This window comes from Triticum dicoccoides, chromosome 3B (genome assembly GCF_002162155.2).
Source record: "Triticum dicoccoides isolate Atlit2015 ecotype Zavitan chromosome 3B, WEW_v2.0, whole genome shotgun sequence".
Taxonomy (NCBI): Eukaryota; Viridiplantae; Streptophyta; class Magnoliopsida; order Poales; family Poaceae; genus Triticum; species Triticum dicoccoides.
In genome coordinates, this window is record NC_041385.1 from 132,241,362 (window position 1) to 132,261,705 (window position 20,344).

The 20,344-nt window shown below is 46.6% G+C and overlaps 1 protein-coding gene across 2 annotated transcripts; it reads right to left on the minus strand.

The window, feature by feature from the left end:
- Nucleotides 1–6,474: 6,474 nt before the first annotated feature.
- Nucleotides 6,475–7,663, minus strand: LOC119275157. Of its 2 annotated transcripts, none has more exons than XR_005135534.1 (2): nucleotides 7,426–7,663; nucleotides 6,475–7,061 (listed from the first exon to the last, which is right to left on the minus strand). XR_005135534.1 is itself a non-coding variant. In XM_037555956.1 (2 exons), the coding sequence occupies exons 1-2, from the start codon at nucleotides 7,438–7,440 to the stop codon at nucleotides 6,598–6,600; spliced, it is 597 nt and encodes a 198-aa protein (XP_037411853.1). In that variant the 5' UTR covers nucleotides 7,441–7,663; the 3' UTR covers nucleotides 6,475–6,597. The 2 variants fall into 2 exon arrangements, 1 of the variants encoding a protein (XP_037411853.1); XM_037555956.1 differs by having other exon boundaries at nucleotides 6,475–7,179.
- Nucleotides 7,664–20,344: the final 12,681 nt, after the last annotated feature.

Sequence of the window (20,344 nt, forward strand, 5' to 3'; positions counted from 1 at the left end):
ATCTATATAGATAGATCAAGACGCTTGATAAGATTTTTCAATGAGTACATACCTTGATAAATTTTTGAAATAGTTCAAAATGGAACAGCCAAAGAAGGAGTTCTTGCCTGTGTTACAAGGTGTGAAGTTGAGTAAGACTCAAGACCCGACCATTGCAGAAAATAGAAAGAGAATGAAAAGTCATTCCCTATGCCTCAGTCATAGGTTCTATAAAGTATGCTATGCTGTGAACCAGACCTATTGTATACCTTGCTCTGTGTTTGGCAAAGGAATACAATTTTGATCTAATAAGTAGATCACTGGACATGGGTCAAGAATATCCTTAGTGAGGACTAAGGAGATGTTTCTCGATTATGGAGGTGATAAAAGAGCCCGTCGTTAAAGTTACAACGATGCAAGCTTTTACACCGATCCAGATGACTCTAAGTCTCAATCTGGATACATATTGAAAGTGGGAGCAATTAGTTAGAGTAGCTCTGTGCAAAGCATTGTAGACATAGAATATTTGCAAAATACATACGACTCTGTAATATGACACACCCGTTGACTAAACTTCTCTCACGAGCAAAACATGATCATACCTTAGTACTCTTTGGGTGCTAATCACATAGTGATGTGAACTAGATTATTGACTCTAGTAAACCCTTTGGGTGTTGATCACATGACGATGTGAACTATAGGTGTTAATCACATACAGATGTGAATATTGGTGTTGAATCACATGATGATGTGAACTAGATTATTGACTCTAGTGCAAGTGGGAGACTGAAGGAAATATGCCCTAGAGGCAATAATAAAGTTATTATTTATTTCCTTATATCATGATAAATGTTTATTATTCATGCTAGAATTGTATTAACCGGAAACATGATACATGTGTGAATACATAGACAAACATATAGTCACTAGTATGCCTCTACTTGACTAGCTCATTAATCAAAGATGGTTATGTTTCCTAACCATAGACATGTGTTGTCATTTGATTAATGGGATCACATCATTAGGATAATGATGTGATTGACATGACCCATTCCGTTAGCCTAGCACTTGATCGTTTAGTATATTGCTATTGCTTTCTTCATGACTTATACATGTTCCTGTAACTATGAGATTATGCAACTCCCGTTTACCGGAGGAACACTTTGGGTGCTACCAAACGTCACAACGTAACTGGGTGATTATAAAGGAGTACTACAGGTGTCTCCAAAGGTACATGTTGGGTTGGCGTATTTCGAGATTAGGTTTTGTCACTCCGATTGTCGGAGAGGTATCTTTGGGCCCTCTCGGTAATGCACATCACTATAAGCCTTGCAAGCAATGTAGCTAATAAGTTAGTTACGGAATGATGCATTACGTAACGAGTAAAGAGACTTGCCACTAACGAGATTGAACTAGGTATTGGATACCGACGATCGAATCTCGGGCAAGTAACATACCGATGACAAAGGGAACAACGTATGTTGTTATGCGGTTTGATCGATAAAGATCTTCGTAGAATATGTGGAGCCAATATGAGCATCCAGGTTCCGCTATTGGTTATTGACCGAGAATAGTTCTAGGTCATGTCTACATAGTTCTCGAACCCGTAGGGTCCGCACGCTTAAGGTTTCAATGACAGTTATATTATGAGTTTATGAGTTTTGATGTACCGAAGGAGTTCGGAGTCCCGGATAAGATCGGGGACATGACGAGGAGTCTCGAAATGGTCGAGACGTAAAGATCGATATATTGGACGACTATATTCGGAGTTCAGAAAGGTTCCGAGTGATTCGGGTATTTTTCGGAGTACCGGAGAGTTACGGGAATTCACCGGGGAGTGTATGGGCCTTATTGGGCCATACGAGAATAGAGGAGAGATGCCAAAAGGAAGGAGGCCTGCGCCCCCCCTCTGGTCCGAATTGGACAAGGGGGGCAGCCCCCTTTTCCTTCTCCCTCTCCTCCTCATTTCTTCTCCAACAAGGAAAGGAGGAGTCCTACTCCCACCGGAGTAGGACTCCCCCCTTGATGCGCCTCCTCCATAGGCCGGCCGCCTCCCCCCTTGCTCCTATATATATGAGGGCAGGGGGCACCCCAAAAACAGAACAACAATTGATCCTTGAGATCTATTAGCCGTGTGCGGTGCCCCCCTCCACCATAGTCCTCCTCGATAATATTGTAGCGGTGCTTAGGCGAAGCCCTGCGACGGTAGAACATCAAGATCATCACCACGCCGTCGTGCTGACGGAACTCTCCCTCGACACTCGGTTGGATCGGAGTTCGAGGGACGTCATCGAGCTGAACGTGTGCTAGAACTCGGAGGTGCCGTAGTTTCGGTGCTTGATCGGTCGGGCCGTGAAGACGTACGACTACATCAACCGCGTTGTTCTAACGCTTCCGCTTTTGGTCTACAAGGGTATGTAGATTACACTCTCCCCTCTCGTTGCTATGCATCACCATGATCTTGTGTGTGCGTAGGAAATTTTTGAAATTACTACGTTCTCCAACATTTATAGCCAAAGCGGGGCGACGGGAAGGCGGCATGCAGGAGGACACGTGGCGGGAGCGGGCGGGACGCGCGTCGGCGGCGTCTTCATTGCGCCGCCCGTGAGGCATCAATGGAGGCTGACCGGCGCGACAACCTTAGCATTGATTCGGAACCGAGGCGATGAGGGCGACGAAGCGGCCGTCTCGCTGACTCGGCGGGCCCGCGGCTATTTCGCGCCAAAACACTCGCCCAGGCGCGCCCCCAGCGCGTCGGGTTCGGCCTGGGTCCGCCGACGCTGGTTTCGGCCCAAGCCGGCAAAAAACGGGCTCCTGGGGGCACGACTGGGCCGTTTTTCCGCCACCGGCGCGAAAAAATCATTTGGGGAAGCCGTGTTGGAGGCATGGCTGGAGATGCTCTAAGGGCATGTTCAATGCTGGACGCCTGCACAAGCGCTTACAACGAAAAATTAAATATAAAAAAAAGATAAAAAGGTCTCTAGCGCTAACAAACGAGCGCTAATAACGGGCTTTTCACATATTAGAAAAGAAAGGCCCAGCCATCTCGTACAGGAAAAAATGAGCGGAGCGCTCGGTGCCGGCAAACCCGGGAGCTCCTATTCGGCGCGTTCGGCGCTGGGGAAGCGAACCGACGACTATTGGCAGCGCCAAGTGGCCCGGCCCACAAACGGAGCGAGCAGTAAACGGTCACGTGGAAAAAGAAAGCAAAAATGTGGTAGTACCACGACTCAAACTCACGCAGCTAGGCAGCGGGATTTTTCAGCTAACCACTACAGCATCAGATGACTAGTGATTCAAATCAAACGCGAAATCTATAAGAACCATAAGAGCCGCGCCATTTATTGCACAAAATAATACAGTTTACTCTATAACTTGTATTTTAGAATTCCTTAAATATTGTACGTTTTACTTTATAGCTTGAACAAAAGTTCATTGAATTTGAAAATAAGTTCATCAAATTTGAAAAAAGTTCATAGATTTAAAAAAAGTTCATCGAATTTGGAAAAAGTTCATGGATTATGAAAAGAGTTCATCCCGTTTATGAAAAACAGTTCATCGCATTTAAAAAAGGTTCACAAATTTGAAAAAAAAGTTCATCAGATTTGAGAAAAAGTTCATCGATTTTGAAAAGAGTTCATCAGATTTGAAAAAAAGTTCATCGATTTTTGAAAATAGTTCATCAAATTTGAAAACAAGTTCATCAGATTTGAAAAAGTTCATGGAATTTTGAAAAAAAGTTCATCAATTTTGAAAATAGTTCATCAGATTCAATAAAAGTTCATCGGATTTGAATAAAAGTTCATCGAATTTGAAAAAAAGTTCACATATCTGGAAAAAGTTCATCAATTAGAAAAAAAGTTCATCGAACTCGGAAGAAGAAAAAGGAAAAAACAGAAAAAGAAAAACAGAAAACGAAAAAGGTAAAAAGGAAAACAGAAAAAGGTAAAAACGGAAAATATAAAAGAAACTAAAAGTTCATTTTAAACATATAAGGTGCGTTGGCGGCTGGTTTCACGCGTGGTACTACATGCGCGACGTCCCTGGTTCGAATCACAGCTAAAATGGGTCTTTTTGCTGTGATTAAAACAGAGAAGAAAAAAACCTATTGGGCCGGCCCATCCCGCGAGCGCTGCAGGCGCTGGTTCTGTTTGTATTTTCTGTTTCTTTTTGTTTCTTTTTTCTCTTCCTATTTGTTTCTGTTTCTGTTTCTTTTCTTTTCTTTTTCTATTTCAATTATGCACAAACTTTTTAAATTCAATGAACTTTTTCTTCAAACCGATGAACTATTTTTCGAACTTGATGAACTTTTTTCAAATTCTATGAATGTTTTAAAATTCGATGAACTTTTTTCAATTTTTGCCAACTTTTTACAAATTTGATGAATTTTTTTTCAAAATTAACAAACTTTTTCCAAAATCGATGAACTTTTTTCAAATTTGATAAAAAAAATTTCAAATTTGATGAACTTTTCCTTCAAATTGGTGAGCTTTTTTCAGAATCGATGAACTTATTTTTCAAACTCGTTGAACTTTTTGTCAAAACCGATGAACTTTTTTGATAACGATCAACTTATTTTCGAAAAGGGTGAACTTTTTCAATTTTATCATAAAGTTTTTTTCAAAAACCGGTGAACTTTTTTAAGTTTGTGAACTTTTCTTCAGAAATGATGAACTATTTCTCAAAATTGTTGAACTTTTTTTAAATTCTTGAAATTTTGTCTCAAAATCGATGAACGTTTTAAATTCACGATTTTAGAAAAATAAATAAATAAACTGAATGATAAATAAATAGCGTGGGCATTCTAGTTCATGTACAGGTACTGCTATCTAAAATCGCGAGTCACAATCGGCTGTGGTGGCCAGCTAAAGTCGAACAAGCCTTGGCTTCGCGAGCTCGCTAGTTCGATTGCTGGAGCGGCCACCTTTTTTTGCGTTATTCTAGCTTTTTGTGATCGCTACGCTTTTCCATTACGGGCCGGCCCAACAACGCGCTGCTGCGGGCGCCAGCTACCTGTTCGGGCGCTTAAGGCGCCGAACAGGAGCTCCCCTCGGTGCCCAGGTTGGCGTCGATGCAGGACCGGGCGCTGGGAATTGACATCGTAACTGTCGATCTATCGGGATTAGATTCCCAGCGCCCTCTCTTAACGTCTTCCGTTAAAGATGCCCTAAGGGTCTTGAACAACAAGATGGGGAAGACGTTGACCTAATTCTTCAATTAATTGGACCTGACCATGAGCGTGTGAGACCTTCAGACCGAACATGGATGAAACGACACGTACAGACGATTCACCAACGAATTTATCTGATTCCGACTAGCTACACACAAAAGGTACTGTAGCAAGCATCTCTTTAGTTTTCCCCTCGCTAAAGATTTATACAAAGATGAAGCGACACGAATATGAACTCTCCTAGCCGCCGTCCGTCGACCGACCGGTCGATCAGTGCACGAGGTAGGTGACGGCGAGCGCGGCGGCCATGAGCAGGTAGGCCACGGCCTGGTCGACCCTCCTGCCGTCGCCGGCCACGGCCGCCAACCCCTCCGCCTTGCTCGCTCCGCCCTGCGCCGCGCCGGCAGCGGGCACGTCGACGTTCGCCGCGCGAGCCATCACGTGATGACAGAATCGGCTCGATCGACGGCAGGGTTCTCCCCTTCCCTGGTGAGCCGGCGGAGAAGAAGATGCTACTGGAACAAGATCTGGATCCGGGTTGTGGGTGTTGGTCGTGGCCAATTTGTGCTTCGTGGGGAGGCGGTGGGTCTGGCGTGTTTATATAGCGGGATAGGATTTGGGAGGGTATTACGGGTCGGGTTCCCGGTCAAACGTGCCTGCCTGCCGGCCTTTTGCTTGGGCGCGTAAAACTCGTTTGTTCAGAAGCTTCTGCGGTGTTTCCACGTGGCTGAGACGAGGATGCCGCGTCCAAATCGAATCAGGCCGGCTTTGGCTTTGGCCAAGCATCACCGATGAGAACTTCTAGTAGACTAGACTAGTCATCATCAATCAAGATAATTAAAACTACAAGAGGTGGACTGGTCGACTTGAGGTGCAAATGGTGCACTAGCCTTGGTTCACGTATTTAGGCTGTGTTTGTTTGGGCTTCGGCTTGGACAGAATCGGCTGTGGATTCACTGTGGTGGCAAAGCTGATTCACTGACGAATCAGAATCAGCTGCAGTGAAGGTTAGTCGTTTGGCAACGTAGTTGTGGATTCGATATTGAGCTAGTGAAAAGGCTGAAATGCCCCTAAAGTACAGAGATGAGTGTAACTTGCTGATTTTGTGTGAACAGGCTATTTAAATGGCATTTGGACAGACAGTGAATGATTTATTCTCTAATAATGTATACAATATTTCATTATAATATTTCTCTCACTATCTTTCTTATAGATAATTCGAATAACAGAATGCAAAATAATGATGTTGTCACGCTGCTAGTCCATGCAAGTAACAATTTATCTAACAATAGAGAAGTCAGTCCATATAATTTCCTTCCAAAAAAGAGCCAAAGGTTTGGATCATACATATAATTAATAATCCACCATACAAAAGGGAGCTAAAGGTTTGGATCATACATATAATTAATAATCCATACATATAATTAAATATTTGTACAGAAAGTAAACTATCTAGCTTGTCGTGCTATCCACAAAGAGGTCGCAATACTGTCACGCGTGTCGTTCATATTGCCTTCATCAGAGGATGTCAAAACGACATCCCCAAGCAATGGTGTTGCCCGTGCCACCGCGGGCATGTAGTTTTCATTCTCATCACATTTGTCAAACTCTTTATCACGTAGCTTGTTATCCGTAATGTAATTGTGCAACGTCATACAAGCACTGATAATCATCGTTTGATTTCCCATCTTGAATTGGGGCACATCCCTTAGGATGCACCACTTCTGCTTCAGAACACCAAATGTGCGCTCAACCACATTCCGAAGAGAAGAGTGAGCATGATTGTACACCTCTAACTTTCCAGTTGGTGGGCGTCCCGCTCGAAATTCTGGAAGGTGATAGGTCTGGCCTTTGTAAGGAGCTAGATATCCCACCCGGTTTGGATAACCGGAATCCACAAGGTAGTACATATCTACATGCATAGAGATGAAATTAGAACAATGCATGGTGTGGTATGCATCCCAAAGTGCCTTGTTTGTCTTGTCTTCCTTGTCTGCCTTCTTAGCTGCCCTCTTCGTTGCCTTGTCCATCTAGTGCATTATCACCATTTTTATACCAGCATACACACATAAATATATGTCTACATCTACTGAAAAAATCATCCACAATCTATAGTTCCTAGCTTAGCATTCCACATCTACTGAAAAAACTACAAGGAAATGCATCTACATCTACTGAAAAAATCATCCACAACAAGGAACCATACAACAACTACATGTACCATCTACATTCATAAGCAGCAAGAAACTAGCAACATCATTTATGGGAATGCTCACCCCAGGCGACGCCATGATGCACGAGAAGCGGGTGTCACTCTCCGGGAGGTAGGGAGGCCGGCGTGCTCCGGGGTTGGGGAGGTCGGCGTTGGGTCGAGGCGGCAGGCGACCGGAGTTGGGGCGAGGCGGCGAGGGGTGGATCCGGCGAGGCAACCTGCGTTGGGACGTTGGCGGCGAGGGGTGGCGGCGAGCAGGTGTGCGACGGCGGCGCAGGATGTGGGAAAACCTAGCGGGCGTCTGTTTCAGGAGGGGATCGAACGAGACGGGTGGTCTTGTGTCGATGGTTGGCTGCGGTGGCATTTTTGCCGTAATTTTGGTGAAGTGCCAGGGGCAGTTTGGGCGTGGGAACCAGCTTCGCTGGTGAAGTACACCGATGGGTGCTTCAGCCCATTGCACTGCGGAGGGCCCGAATCGGCTCTCAGCTCCGAATCCACAGCTGCTCTAATTTAGCTGTTTGTTTCAGCTTCAGATTAATCTTATCAAAATCTGCCTTGTAAATCTGAAACAAATAGGGCCTTAGACACTTCGCAAGAAAACAAAAAATAAGAGTAGGGAAAAGGTGTGTCTAAACGTAGTACACCACCTTACCTATTGACCCCGTTTTTGTTTCTCCCAAAAACGAGAAAAAAATTTGGGGTTGATCTTTTTTCCCTTTTATTACTCCCCCGTTCCTAAGTATAACCCCTTTTAGAGATTTCAATACGGACTACATGTAAAGCAAAATGAGTGAATTTGCACTCTAAAATACGTCTATATACATTCGAATGTAATATGCATCGAAATATCTAAAAAAACTTATATTTAAAAACGGAGGGAGTAGTTTTTATTTCTTCTCTATATTTCTTCTTTTGTTTGATTCCTTTTTTTCCTCATTGTTCATGTACAAAGAAATGTAAACAAATACTGGACCACCAGACACATTTGTTAGCCTGGCACATGCGCAAGGATTCGAACACCTGGAGAGAGAGGGGCGAAAAGGGAGCAACCGCAAAGCTCCCCTAATCCCGTCGGGGATCCCGTTCCTCTGCTCCCGATGTGTAAATAGGGTAGGAATAGGTCCTGGCGGCATCGGTTTGGTGAGGTGTTCATTGTCGTTCTGGAAAAATAAGTCCGACGTTCTACTCTCCCCTTGCCAGCGCTGGTGGTGCTGGCATGTGGACGACGTGTTCGCACGCCGATCTATGGATCGGCCGGTGTTTGGTTCCCTTCTCCATGGGTGGTAGCACCGGTGTGAGGGGAGATTTTGCTCCTCACGGATCTTTCGATCTCGTGAGTTCTTCACTCCTCAGGCGGGTTCGCGAGGCGGCGGCGTCGACCGGGCTATGTGAGTATCGCTATCCTCTCTGTTGGGGATATAACTATTGGGCATGGCCCGCCCAGGAGGGGCCGGGTCATACCACTGGCGGTTCAAAATGAGAAGGCCCAAGAAGATGTTGAAGATGGCGGTTCATGAAGCAAGCTTACTGAAGGCCCAAGACCCGGAGGCGACTTGAGGCCCAGGGGCATAAATCGCCGTATGTTTAACTTGTATGTTAAGGAAAGTTTGGTTTTGTCACCGAGCCAGACACGTTGTGTATGAGCCGACCGGGACTCTGTAAGCCGTCGGGCATCAACCTGTGTATATAAAGGGGTGACCCGGTGGCGGGTTAGGGCAAGAAACAACAAGGTGAGAACTAGGTCAAGCGTATTCGCTCCCTGGTAATCGAAACCCAAGCAATACAACCTAAAGCAGGAGTAGGCCTTTACCTCGTTGAGAGGGGCCGAACCTGGGTAAAACTCTCTGTGTCCTTTGTCCCATTCAACCCCTTCAAGCTAACTACGTTGCGATGGCTCCACACCTAAGTCCTCATGCTAGGGCATCTGTTGTGACAATTTCATGATAGTTGGCGCCCACAGTGGGGCCAGCACACAGTGGTTTCAAGTTCTTGATGGGCAGCTTCGCAGGGCTTAAGAGATACGCTGTGGGCCGGATGACTAAGAGTCATTGCGGCAAGCTCTACATCGACGACGTGGGATGGGGCCCCGAGACCGGCTCAATTGAGTACAGGTACCGGGTCCCCTTCGGCGAAATTCATGTCTTCATCGGCAAGATTGGTGAGTCAGAAGCTAAGCTGGACACCTGCGCCGACATCGTCGAGACGGCTCAGCGCGTGTGACCCGCCAAGATTCAAGCCGTCCCGAAGCATGTCTTTGTTGGCTTTACTCAATGAGTAGATCTGGAAGGAGGATCTGAGTCCGGTGGTGAGATGGCCGTCTATTCAGGCGATGAGTCCTCAACCGGTGAGACCAACTCCATGTATCAAGTTCAGGATGGTGGGCTTGGGGGCTGTTCTGATGGCGACAGTATTCCAGACCCCTATGAGCCGCCAAACCGGGTTACGATCTTCATGGCCGGTACACAGCCAGGGCAGAATTCTTCAACTGCAGCAACAATGATCTCCGGTTCAGCAACGGCAACGGCATCGGGGGTAGGAGGCCATGTGCACCCGCCAGCTCAAGTTTTATCTGAACTGTTGGATGCTCTGGCAATGTTGTTGACGGCGGATGTGACCCCGACGAACCAAACGCAACATAATGCGGACGTTGCAAAGTTACGTGATGAGATAGCTCAAGCCAAGGAGGATCTAAATGCTGAGAATGCCCAGATGGCGAGGGAGCGAGCCGCTTTGGAGAGGGAGGCAGAACGACTTCAAGCAGAAAATTTTCGCTTGAGCTTGGATCGGGATGCATCAAACGCTGTCTTTAACAGAAGGCATGTGAGTCGCTTATCTCCGGTTTACAATGCGAGAAATATTTTCAACACGCCTGGGGCAGGAACCAGTAACCCGCCTATTGTGGATCGGACCGTTGAGGCGCCGGCGGCTGGAGCACCGGTTCAGCCATGGGCTGCAAAGCCCCCACGTTTGAATTTGACCCCCCTCCCCCGCTTAGTATGTTCTAACACCTCCATGTCGCTATTCTAATCCTCTGGATAACATGATAGCGGCGGCTACTTGATTGGCGTCTCTCCCGGTTCAGGATGAGTCGCCAGCTGTGATGGAAATACGGCGAGCCGGAGAACATCTTCAAAAGGTTGTGGGTCAGCAGGGGGCTTATTCATACAGTCGTGAACGGATTCATTCAACCCCACATCCAAGCCAAAGTTATAGCAGACACATTGATGAACCGGTTGTATCAAGCAGTGAGCGGCACCGCTCAGCCGCGTAGGCCTGACCCGCTGCATGCTGGTAATGATGTTCAGGCTTTAGTGGACTAGGGCAGGGCACGGCGTGAGGCTGAGCTGGCGGCTCAATAACAATCTCCGGTTTATCCGTCAGCATCTGTGAAGACATGGGTAACTTATAGAACTTTGGGCATGCCATGTTTAGTACCGGCTCTACGCAACGAATGCTTGCCTAAGGATTTCAAGGGCCCCCGTAAGGTGCCTAACTACAGGGCGGATCAACCCCCGGAGGCTTGGATTGAAAGCTATGAGATGGCTATGGAGATGTTGGATGTTAGTGATGTTGCATGTGCTAAGTATTTCATCATGATGTTGGATGGGCTAGCTCATACTTGGTTGAAAGGGTTGCCCGCTAACTCCATCAGATCATGGGCAGAGTTGAAATCGTGTTTTATCCAAAAAAATTAAAGACACATGCAAGCAGCCTATGTCGATTCTGGATTTGGACTCTTGCATTCAAGGTGAGGGCGAGTCAACAACCAATTGGGTGCGCTGGATCTCAGCTGTTATACACTCGCCAGATAGCATCAACGCCGGTTCAGCAGTCCTGATGTTGGAAAAGAATTGTCGTTTCCTTCCCCTTAAGCAAAAATTGGGGCGGCTTAAGCGCAATTGCAATGATATGGGGGAGCTCATGGCGGCTCTCGTCAAATATGTCGACTCTGATAGCACTAAAGACCTTAAGTCTGATGAGGAGAAAGGGGGAAAAGGGAAGAAGAGTGGCAATACAAAGGGACAGCATAACACGGCGAGTCAAGGTGGAAACGGTAAGCGCAAGGCTGACAGCGGTTTAGACTTTGTGGCTAACACCAATACACATAGTAATAACCAGCGTCGTAAGGGGAAAACACCAGCGCCCCGGTTTGGAGGGCCGAAGTTCAACCTTGAGGCCATGATGAATCATCCTTGCCCAATGCACGGAACCCAGGATAAGTCGGCCAATCATCTGTGGAAGGATTTCTTCATCATGAGGGAGTATAGAAACTCTAATTTTTTCCAGAATAATCATGGCCTGCATGGCGGTTCAAGATCCGGCTCTCATGGGCCTGGGTTTGGAGGTGGCGGCTCAAGCTCTGGTTTTCAGGGCCAAGGCAATCAAGGCGGTTTTAATCAACAATTTGGCCAGGGGAGTCAGCAGCAGCAGTCTGGTTATCAAAGCAATCCAAAGAAATTGAATAGTGGTCAATATCATGTGTTCACCATAAGTCTGTGCAAACGAGATCAGAAAATCCATAAGCGGCAATGAACTCAGTTGAGCCGACAGTACCTCGTTATTTGAGGTGGTCTGAGCAGCCTATTGTATGGATCCGTGAGGATCACCCACCTCGGGTTGACAATCCAGGTCAATTGGCATTAGTGGTTGCTCCTCAGGTAGGGGGATATAAGCTTACAAAAGTACTCATGGACGGGGGCAGTAGTATCAGTATCCTTTATTATGATACTTTTCGTCGTATGAATTTGACTGACAAAGATCTTAAGACGTCTTCCACTATTTTCCATGGAGTGGTGCCTGGTAAGTCTGCGTATCCAGTAGGTAAGATAACCCCGAAGGTGGCCTTTGGAGATGACCATCATTCCAAAGCTGAGAAATTAACCTTTGAGGTGGTTAAGATCAAAAGCCCGTGTCACGCTTTGTTTGGGCAGCCGACTTGTGCCAAGTTTATGGCACGGCCTTGTTATGTTTATTTGCAGCTTAAAGTGCCGAGTCATAAGGGCACCATCATGGCGCACGGTGATAGGAAGACTGCTCTGGATTGTGAAGAGGGAGATGTTGCATATGCTGAGTCGGCCTGTGCCACTGAGGAGTCAAAGTTTTATAACGACAATGTTGACCCGGCGGATATGACACCTTTGAATAAGCCAACTACAGAGAATGACCCCCTGTTGAAGTTTAAATCGACAGATGATACTAAGTTGGTCAATTTTGTTCCTGGTGACTCGTCCAAGCAGTTCAGTATCAGTGCTATATGGATCCGAAATAGGAAAGCGCGCTCATCGAGTTCATCCGTGAGATCCGGGACATCTTTGCAGGGAAACCTTCTAACATGTCAGGTGTACCGAGGGAACTCGTTGAGCACACTCTTAATGTTGATCCGAAGTTTAAGCCGGTCAAGCAGTTTCTTCGTCGTTTCAATGAAGAAAGGCGTAAGGCCATCGGTGAATAGGTGGCCCGGCTCTTGTCAGCTGGGTTCATCATTGAAGTTTTTCATCTTGAGTGGTTGGCTAACCTGGTGCTGGTACATAAGAAAAATGGCACTTGGCGTATGTGCATGGATTATACACACCTTAATAAGGCATGTCTGGTTGACCCTTTTGCTCTCCCTCGTATTGATCATATTATTGAGGCTACGATGGGTTGTGAGTGTTTGAGCTTTTTGGATGCTTATTCTGGTTATCATCAGATCAAGATGGTAGTTAAGGACTAGGAGAAGACAACTTTCATCACTCTTTTTGGAGCCTTCTGCTATGTATCTATGCCCTTTGGGCTCAAGAGTGCCCATGCGACTTACCAACGGTGTGTTCAGAATTGCCTCCATGACCAGATTGCGCGCAATGTTCACGCCTATGTGGATGATATGGTTGTGAATCCAGGAAGAAAGAGACTTTGATAGATGATTTGAAAGAGACCTTTGACAATCTCTGGGTCTATAAAATGATGCTTAACCCGGCCAAGTGTGTCTTCAGCGTGCCAGCAGGTAAACTATTGGATTTCCTGGTTTCTAAGAGAGGCATTGAAGCTAACCCGGAGAAAATCAAGGATATCACTTATTTGGCTAAGCCGGCATGTATCAATGACGTCCAGCGGTTGGCGGGTCATATTGCAGCTTTGAGCCATTTTATAAGCCGCCTGGGAGAGAAGGCTATCCCTTTGTATCAAATGATGAAGAAGACATATTACTTTGTGTGGAGTGATGTTGCTAATGAGGCATTTGAGGCGCTTAAGAGAAAGCTGGCTGAACAGCCGCTTCTTGCAACTCCTATTGAGAAGGAGCCCTTGCTTTTATATGTGGCTGCAAACAACAGAGGTGTCAGTGTGGCAGTTGTGGTTGAAAGTAAAGAGATACCCACATTGGATCTTAAGGAGTATCCGGTCCAAAGGTCGGTTTATTATGTTAGTGAGGTGCTCATTGAGTCTTAAGCAGAGATACCCACATTGGCAGAAATTGGTTTATGGCGTGTTCAGGGCTAGCCATAAGTTGAAACAATATTTCCTTGGACATCACATCACTGTGGTTAGTTCTGCTCCCTTGGGGGATATTATTCAAAACAAAGAAGCCACGGGTCGGGTAGCTAAGTGGGCCATTGAGCTTGGACCCCATGGCTTGAAGTATATGCCTCGGACGGCTATAATGTGACGCCCCGAGACCGACGATCCAGAAGACTTCCAGCTGTTCCGAGTTTCGCTGTGTGATTTATTTTTGCTTGTTGCATTGCATCATGTCATCATGCCATCTTGCCTTTTAATTTTTTTAAAACTCAACTAAATAAATTGTATGGATTCTTCGATCCATTTAAATCGAGGGAATTCACTTGTGATTTCTCTTTATAACATATTAAAGCCTCTCAATATTATTAGGGAGCTATATTAAATATTCCACTAATTCGGAATCACCCATAAACACACTTGCAAAATAATTTCGTTCCTTTTCTGCTTCAAGTTTGGTCTCAAACCTTGCCATGTAATTCTTTCATCGCTTTCCGGAGCTCCGCCAAAAATCCGAACATTTTTGGACCTTCCCAAACCCTCACTTCCGTTCAAACCCATTTGAATTAAATTCAAATGAGTCTGAATTTAAATCTTGCATTCGTGCCTCTTTTCTATTTTTCCTGGATCGAGCTCATTTTTGCGAGTCCGGGAAAATTGTCTCCATGCGCAAATCCTTTCCCTAACCCTCTCTTTCTTTTTCTTCTCTTTAATTGTTTTCTGCTAAGAAAATATAAGAGAGAGAGAGAGAAGAGGGCCGCTTCCCCGCAGCCCTTTTGACCCAAGGCTAAGCCGGCCCAAGGCCCAGCCGCGCCCCCCTCTAACCCTAGCCCGACCTCCTCTCTCTCGATCCATCCCTCCTCTCGTTCCCCCCTCCGCCGCCAGCCACTCGTCCCGCTCGGATCGTCCTCGATCCCCATCTCTCCCTCCTCTCGATCTCTCCCTCTCCCTCGCTCGTGCTCCCCATCCGCTCAGAAAGACAGAGGAGCAGAGCCCCGCTTCCTCGCGCCTCCGCCTCCGCCCAAGGCATCGCCCTTCCTTCTCCCCCGCGTCCCCATCGCCACCCATCGCATCGAGCTCCCCCGCAGCCATCTTCGCCGGCCGGCCGCCCGCACCACCGCCTCGCCCCTCTCAGCCTCCTGCGCTCGTGCCCCTCCTCTGCCTCGTCTCTGTTTCCGGCCGCCGACAGCGAGCAGCTCCGTCGGACCTCGTCCCCGAGCGCGCCCAACCTCCTCCCTCGCCCGTGGCCTCCTCCTCGTCGCCTCTGCGTGCGACCCTGCTCCCGCGCGCCTCCTCGCCCGCGCGACTCCTCCACCAAGCAGCCTGCCGTGCCCCGTCGGTCGCCTGACCGCCCCTTCCCTCGCCCGTCTCCGGCTAGGTCCGAGGCCTAGGGACCGGGTCCTCCTCTTCTCGGCCATCTTCGTCGTCTGCCCCGCGCGCCGCCCTGTGGCTTCGCCTCCCACAACCCCGCGGCGTCGCCTCGCCCTTGTCCCGCGTTGCCTCTGCCAGCCCTGTGCTGCTGTTTGCATCCGCAAAGACCCGAGACATGTGTGCTCCACTGCCAGTTTCGTGGACGACGAGTACCTCTACGATGACCCTGGATGTCTACGAGCGTCAAGTACCACTACAACCCATGTTCGACTACGTGGATTCGCCAAGTACTACGACCACCGCGTTCCATTTCGTTACTGTCAAGGCCGAGAGGACGCCAAGTACCATGAAGACGAGGACCCGTGTACAACTACCGTCGACCTGAACAACTACGAAAACATGTACCATCTACCGTCGCCCGAAGACCCGTGTACCACTACCGACGCCGTGTACGACTACTTCCCACGACAACACTTGAACAACTACTTCCACTACGCCTGAATACCGTGCATGCGACAAGTTCCTCTCCGGACACGTACGACTACCGTTGCCAAGATCGCGAGTACCTCTACCGTCGCCGTGAACAACTACTTCCCTCGACGACTCGAACCGCTCCGAAAACGCACGCTTCGAAGGTATAACGCCGAGACAACGCCCGTGACCTAATGCATGTGTTGAATGAGATGCACTGTTTGCACCGTGTTCGAATTGTCACTCGTTTTCCATGCTGCCGTCCCGTGGGAACCCGGAATCCGGGATCACCCCACCATCTCTAGCATGTTCCGCACATCCGCTCACTTCCTTTTGCACCGGTATCTCCATGAGCTACCGGAACCGATATGCTGTCGTGGCATCATTTTCGGATATGTTGCCGTGGCATCATTTTCAGATATGTTGCCGTGGCACCATTTTTCGTTTCGCCGCCGTGGCACCCTTTTCCTTCCGCCATGGCGACAAATGCTCCTTATCATCTTCATGTCAACTTTTTCATAAAAATTGCATAAACCTTGATTATGTCATCCGCATCATGATAACAACATTTAAAATGTTTAAATTTGTGTTTGCTTTAAACTACTAAAAGACATGTGGGGATTTACCGGAATTGTTGTTTGTTGTTCCGGCCTCATTTAAACTTGCCTAGATAGGTAGTTTTCATTTGCTTCACCCTCTTGCCATGTTTAACAACATTTAATATTGTTGGGTACATAACGAGAGAGAACTAAATAAGTCATGTGGTGTTTTCTTCAATATGTCACTCCGTTGCATATTGAGCTCCACTTAATTTGTAAGATAGTTTTGTGCACTTTGCCATGCCATGTTTCATTAAACCGGACATGCATCATACTTGTTTCCGCACCGTGCCTTGATTATGTGTTAGTTATTTACTAGGTTGTTTGCTCTTTTCTGGTGTTGCTTCTTCGGGTTGGTTTCGATTAACGTCGCGTTTGTGAGGATCCGTTCATCTACGTTCGTTTGTCTTCTTCATGGACTCGTTCTTCTTCCTTGCGGGATTTCAGGCAAGATGATCATACCCTCGAAATCACTACTATCTTTGCTATGCTAGTTTGCTCTCTCTTTTGCTATGCCAATGCTACGATGCCTACCATTTGCTTGTCAGCCTCCCAAATTGCCATGTCAAACCTCTAACCCACCATGTCCTAGCAAACCGTTGATTGGCTATGTTACCGCTTTGCTCAGCCCCTCTTATAGCGTTGTTAGTTGCAGGTGAAGATTGAAATTTGTTCCTGGTTGGAACATGGAGATGTCGTTCCTTGTTGGGACATATTTACTTGTTGGGATATCACAATATATCTTATTTAATTAATGCATCTATATATTTGGTAAAGGGTGGAAGGCTCGGCCTTATGCCTGGTGTTTTGTTCCACTCTTGCCGCCCTAGTTTCCGTCATATCGGTGTTATGTTCCCGGATTTTGCGTCCCTTACGTGGTTGGGCTATAATGGGAACCCCTTGACAGTTCGCCTTAAGTAAAGCTCTTCCAGCAATGCCCAACATTGGTTTTACCATTTGCACTAACAACCTACCACCTTCCCTTGGGTTCTGCAGACTCAAGGGTCATCTTTATTCTAACCCCCCCCCGGGCCAGTGCTCCTCGGAGTGTTGGTCCGACCGAGTAGACTGCGGGGCCACCTCGGGGCAACTTGAGGGTTGGTTTTACTCGTAGGATGTCTCATCTGAGTGTGCCCTGAGAAAGAGATATGTGCAGCTCCTATCGGGATTTGTCGGCACATTCGGGCGGTGTTGCTGGTTTAGTTTTACCCTGTCGAAATGTCTTGTTGTACCGGGATACCGAGTCTGATCGGAACGTCTCGGGTGGAGGTCTATTCCTTCGTTGACCGTGAGAGCTTGTGATGGGCTAAGTTGGGACTCCCCTGCAGGGATTTGAACTTTTGAAAGCTGTGCCCGCGGTTATGGGTAGATGGGAATTTGTTAACGTCCGGTTGTAGAAAACCCGAAGTTGACCTTATTTAAAATACATCAACCGCGTGTGTAACCATGATGGTCTCTTTCTGGCGGGGTCCGGGAAGTGAACACGGTTGTTGGAGTTATGTTTGACGTAAGTAGTTTCAGGATCACTTCTTGATCGCTACTAACTTCACAACCGTGCCTTGCTTCTCTTCTCGCTCTCTTTTGCGAATGTAGCCACCATATATGCTAGTCGCTTGCTGCAGCTCCACCTCATCACTCCATCCTTCCTATAAGCTTAAATAGTCTTGACCTCGCGGGTGTGAGATTGTTGAGTCCCCGTGGCTCACAGATACTTCCAAAACCAGTTTGCAGGTGTCTATGTTACCGAGCAGGTGACGCAACCAAGCTCAAGGAGGAGCTCGATGAAGATCTTGCCCTTTGTGTTGTTTCGTTCTAGTTGATCAGTAGTGGAGCCTAGTTGGGGTCGATCGGGGACCTTTGTCGCATTTGGGGTTCTTCTTTTATTTTGGTTCCGTAGTCGGACCTTGATTGTATCTGGATGATGTAATGCTTTATTCATGTAATTGTGTGAAGTGGCGATTGTAAGCCAGCTATGTATCTCTTTCCCTTATGTATTACATGGGTTGTGTGAAGATTACCTCACTTGCGACATTGCTTTCAATGCGGTTATGCCTCTAAGTCGTGCGTCGACACGTGGGAGATATAGCCGCATCGAGGGCGTTATAAGTTGGTAATCAGAGCCTTCCCCGACCTTAGGAGCCCCATTGCTTGATCGTTTTTAGCAGCCGAGGTGTGTCTAGAAAAATGTTTTGAGTCACTTAGGAATTATATATCGGAGAGTTTAGGAATTATTTTTACTTCCCAGTCTCCTCATCGCTCTGGTAAGGCATCCTGACGTAGAGTTTGACTCTTCTCTTCTCAAATTTTACTAATTTTTTTTTAGGATCACGCGGGTATCTTGGAATCGTTCTGATGGTTTTATGATGAGAACATTGTCTTGGTGTCTCCTGTCAGGGGTTTTGTGGAAGTGTCCCGGGGAGTTGAGCTCTGAGGTGTTGTCATCATAATTTTATCGTTGCAGTTCTGGAATACCTGAGTTTAGTACGCCGACATCGAAAATCTCTTTTATGCAGTTCGTTGGTGAGATAACCTTGACGCCACCCAGTACTGGGGCGGGAGTTTGGGAGTATTGCCATAACTTGTATAACAGATGCTTTTCGAAGGTTGAGGTAGACGATTTCCGAAGGTTTCTTGGTTATGTGTTGAAGGATGGATACAGCTGGATGTAGGATTTGCTAGTTTGGGTGAGATATTATGCTTCCCCTATATCCCCAACACCTGATTGCATAACCGGAAAATTTCGGGAGTTTCATAGGTGGGAAATCAAGTAGCTCTTAGGATATCTTTCCGACAGATGTATGATATGAAATTGGGGTTCGACGTCTAGTGGTCCGCCTATTCACGGTTGGTTTTACAGTGGTCTCGTTGTGTCTTAAAGAGTCCTTGGCTATGCCGACTCGGGGACGCTTCGTATGTCATGTGCACTGCCTTGTACATGATGGTGCTGTACGATCGAGCCCGTGTAGGCCCCACCACGAAAACTTCAGATGAAATCTCTATCATATGTTTGTTCCGGCTTATTCTGCAAGCCAAATCCTTTGTTTTGTTTTATTTGTGGTATTCGAGTTGCTTCGAAGTCAAATGTTGAATCCATACCTTTCCTAAATGGCGTTCTCATATTGCTATGTGAATACTAATCCTTCTTGATCATCGAGTTTGTCATGTCAATTCTTTCCAACCGGCGTGCTTCTTCAAGTGGATTCGATCATTTCAACTTCCGCAAGATCAATTATCACTTCTTCTCAACGGTGTTTGTTTCATCCGTCTCCAAGTTGCCTTTGTTTTTCCCGCCCTCCCACCCTCTTTCTTCGAGGAATAAGATTTCTTAATCAAGTATCCATCTTATTGATGTGAAGTCTCTCCATTCTTTTCTTTCAATGTTCGTATCTGGTGATTCTCATGAAGATTCTAACGAAGCTTCAAGTTCGTCACTCTTCACTCATTTTCTTCTCCGGTGGAATTAATTCAAGCTTTGGTATTGAGCATACTCCTTTTCTTTTTGCCCAATGCCTATTTATGCCGGTGCACCTCTTAATCTTCCACTTCTCGCTATTCAATTATTCTGGAGTGCTCAAGATATCTCGAAGATTCGTGTTTCCACTCTACATTCGTTCAAACTCTTTCGAGGATGTTATTTCATTCTACCCATTTAATTCAACTGGTGCATTCCCTCTTTTAAATCGTTCTACGGTGTTTCTTTTGACTGGGCCCTAACCCACAGGTCTTTTTCCAGGATCTTACCTGACTCTTCTTATTTTCCCGGCGTTACTCTCAAATTCTTTTCCAAGTTTGACGTAAGAATGAGTTATCATCAGTCAAATGGCTTTCTCCTTGATCTTTCAAATTCTTACATCGTTGGTTCAACCTCTCCAATTTTAATCCCGGAGATCTCAACAATTTGGTGGTGTTTCTCATCGTCATTCCCAGCATTTGAAGACCGAAGAAGATTTTTTTCTCTCTCAATCTTGCTCCTTTCTCTTCAAGGTTCGTGGTTCTAGCATTATGCCATCCTCTCATAGTTGTTTTCGATTGTCAGAATTCTTTTCACTC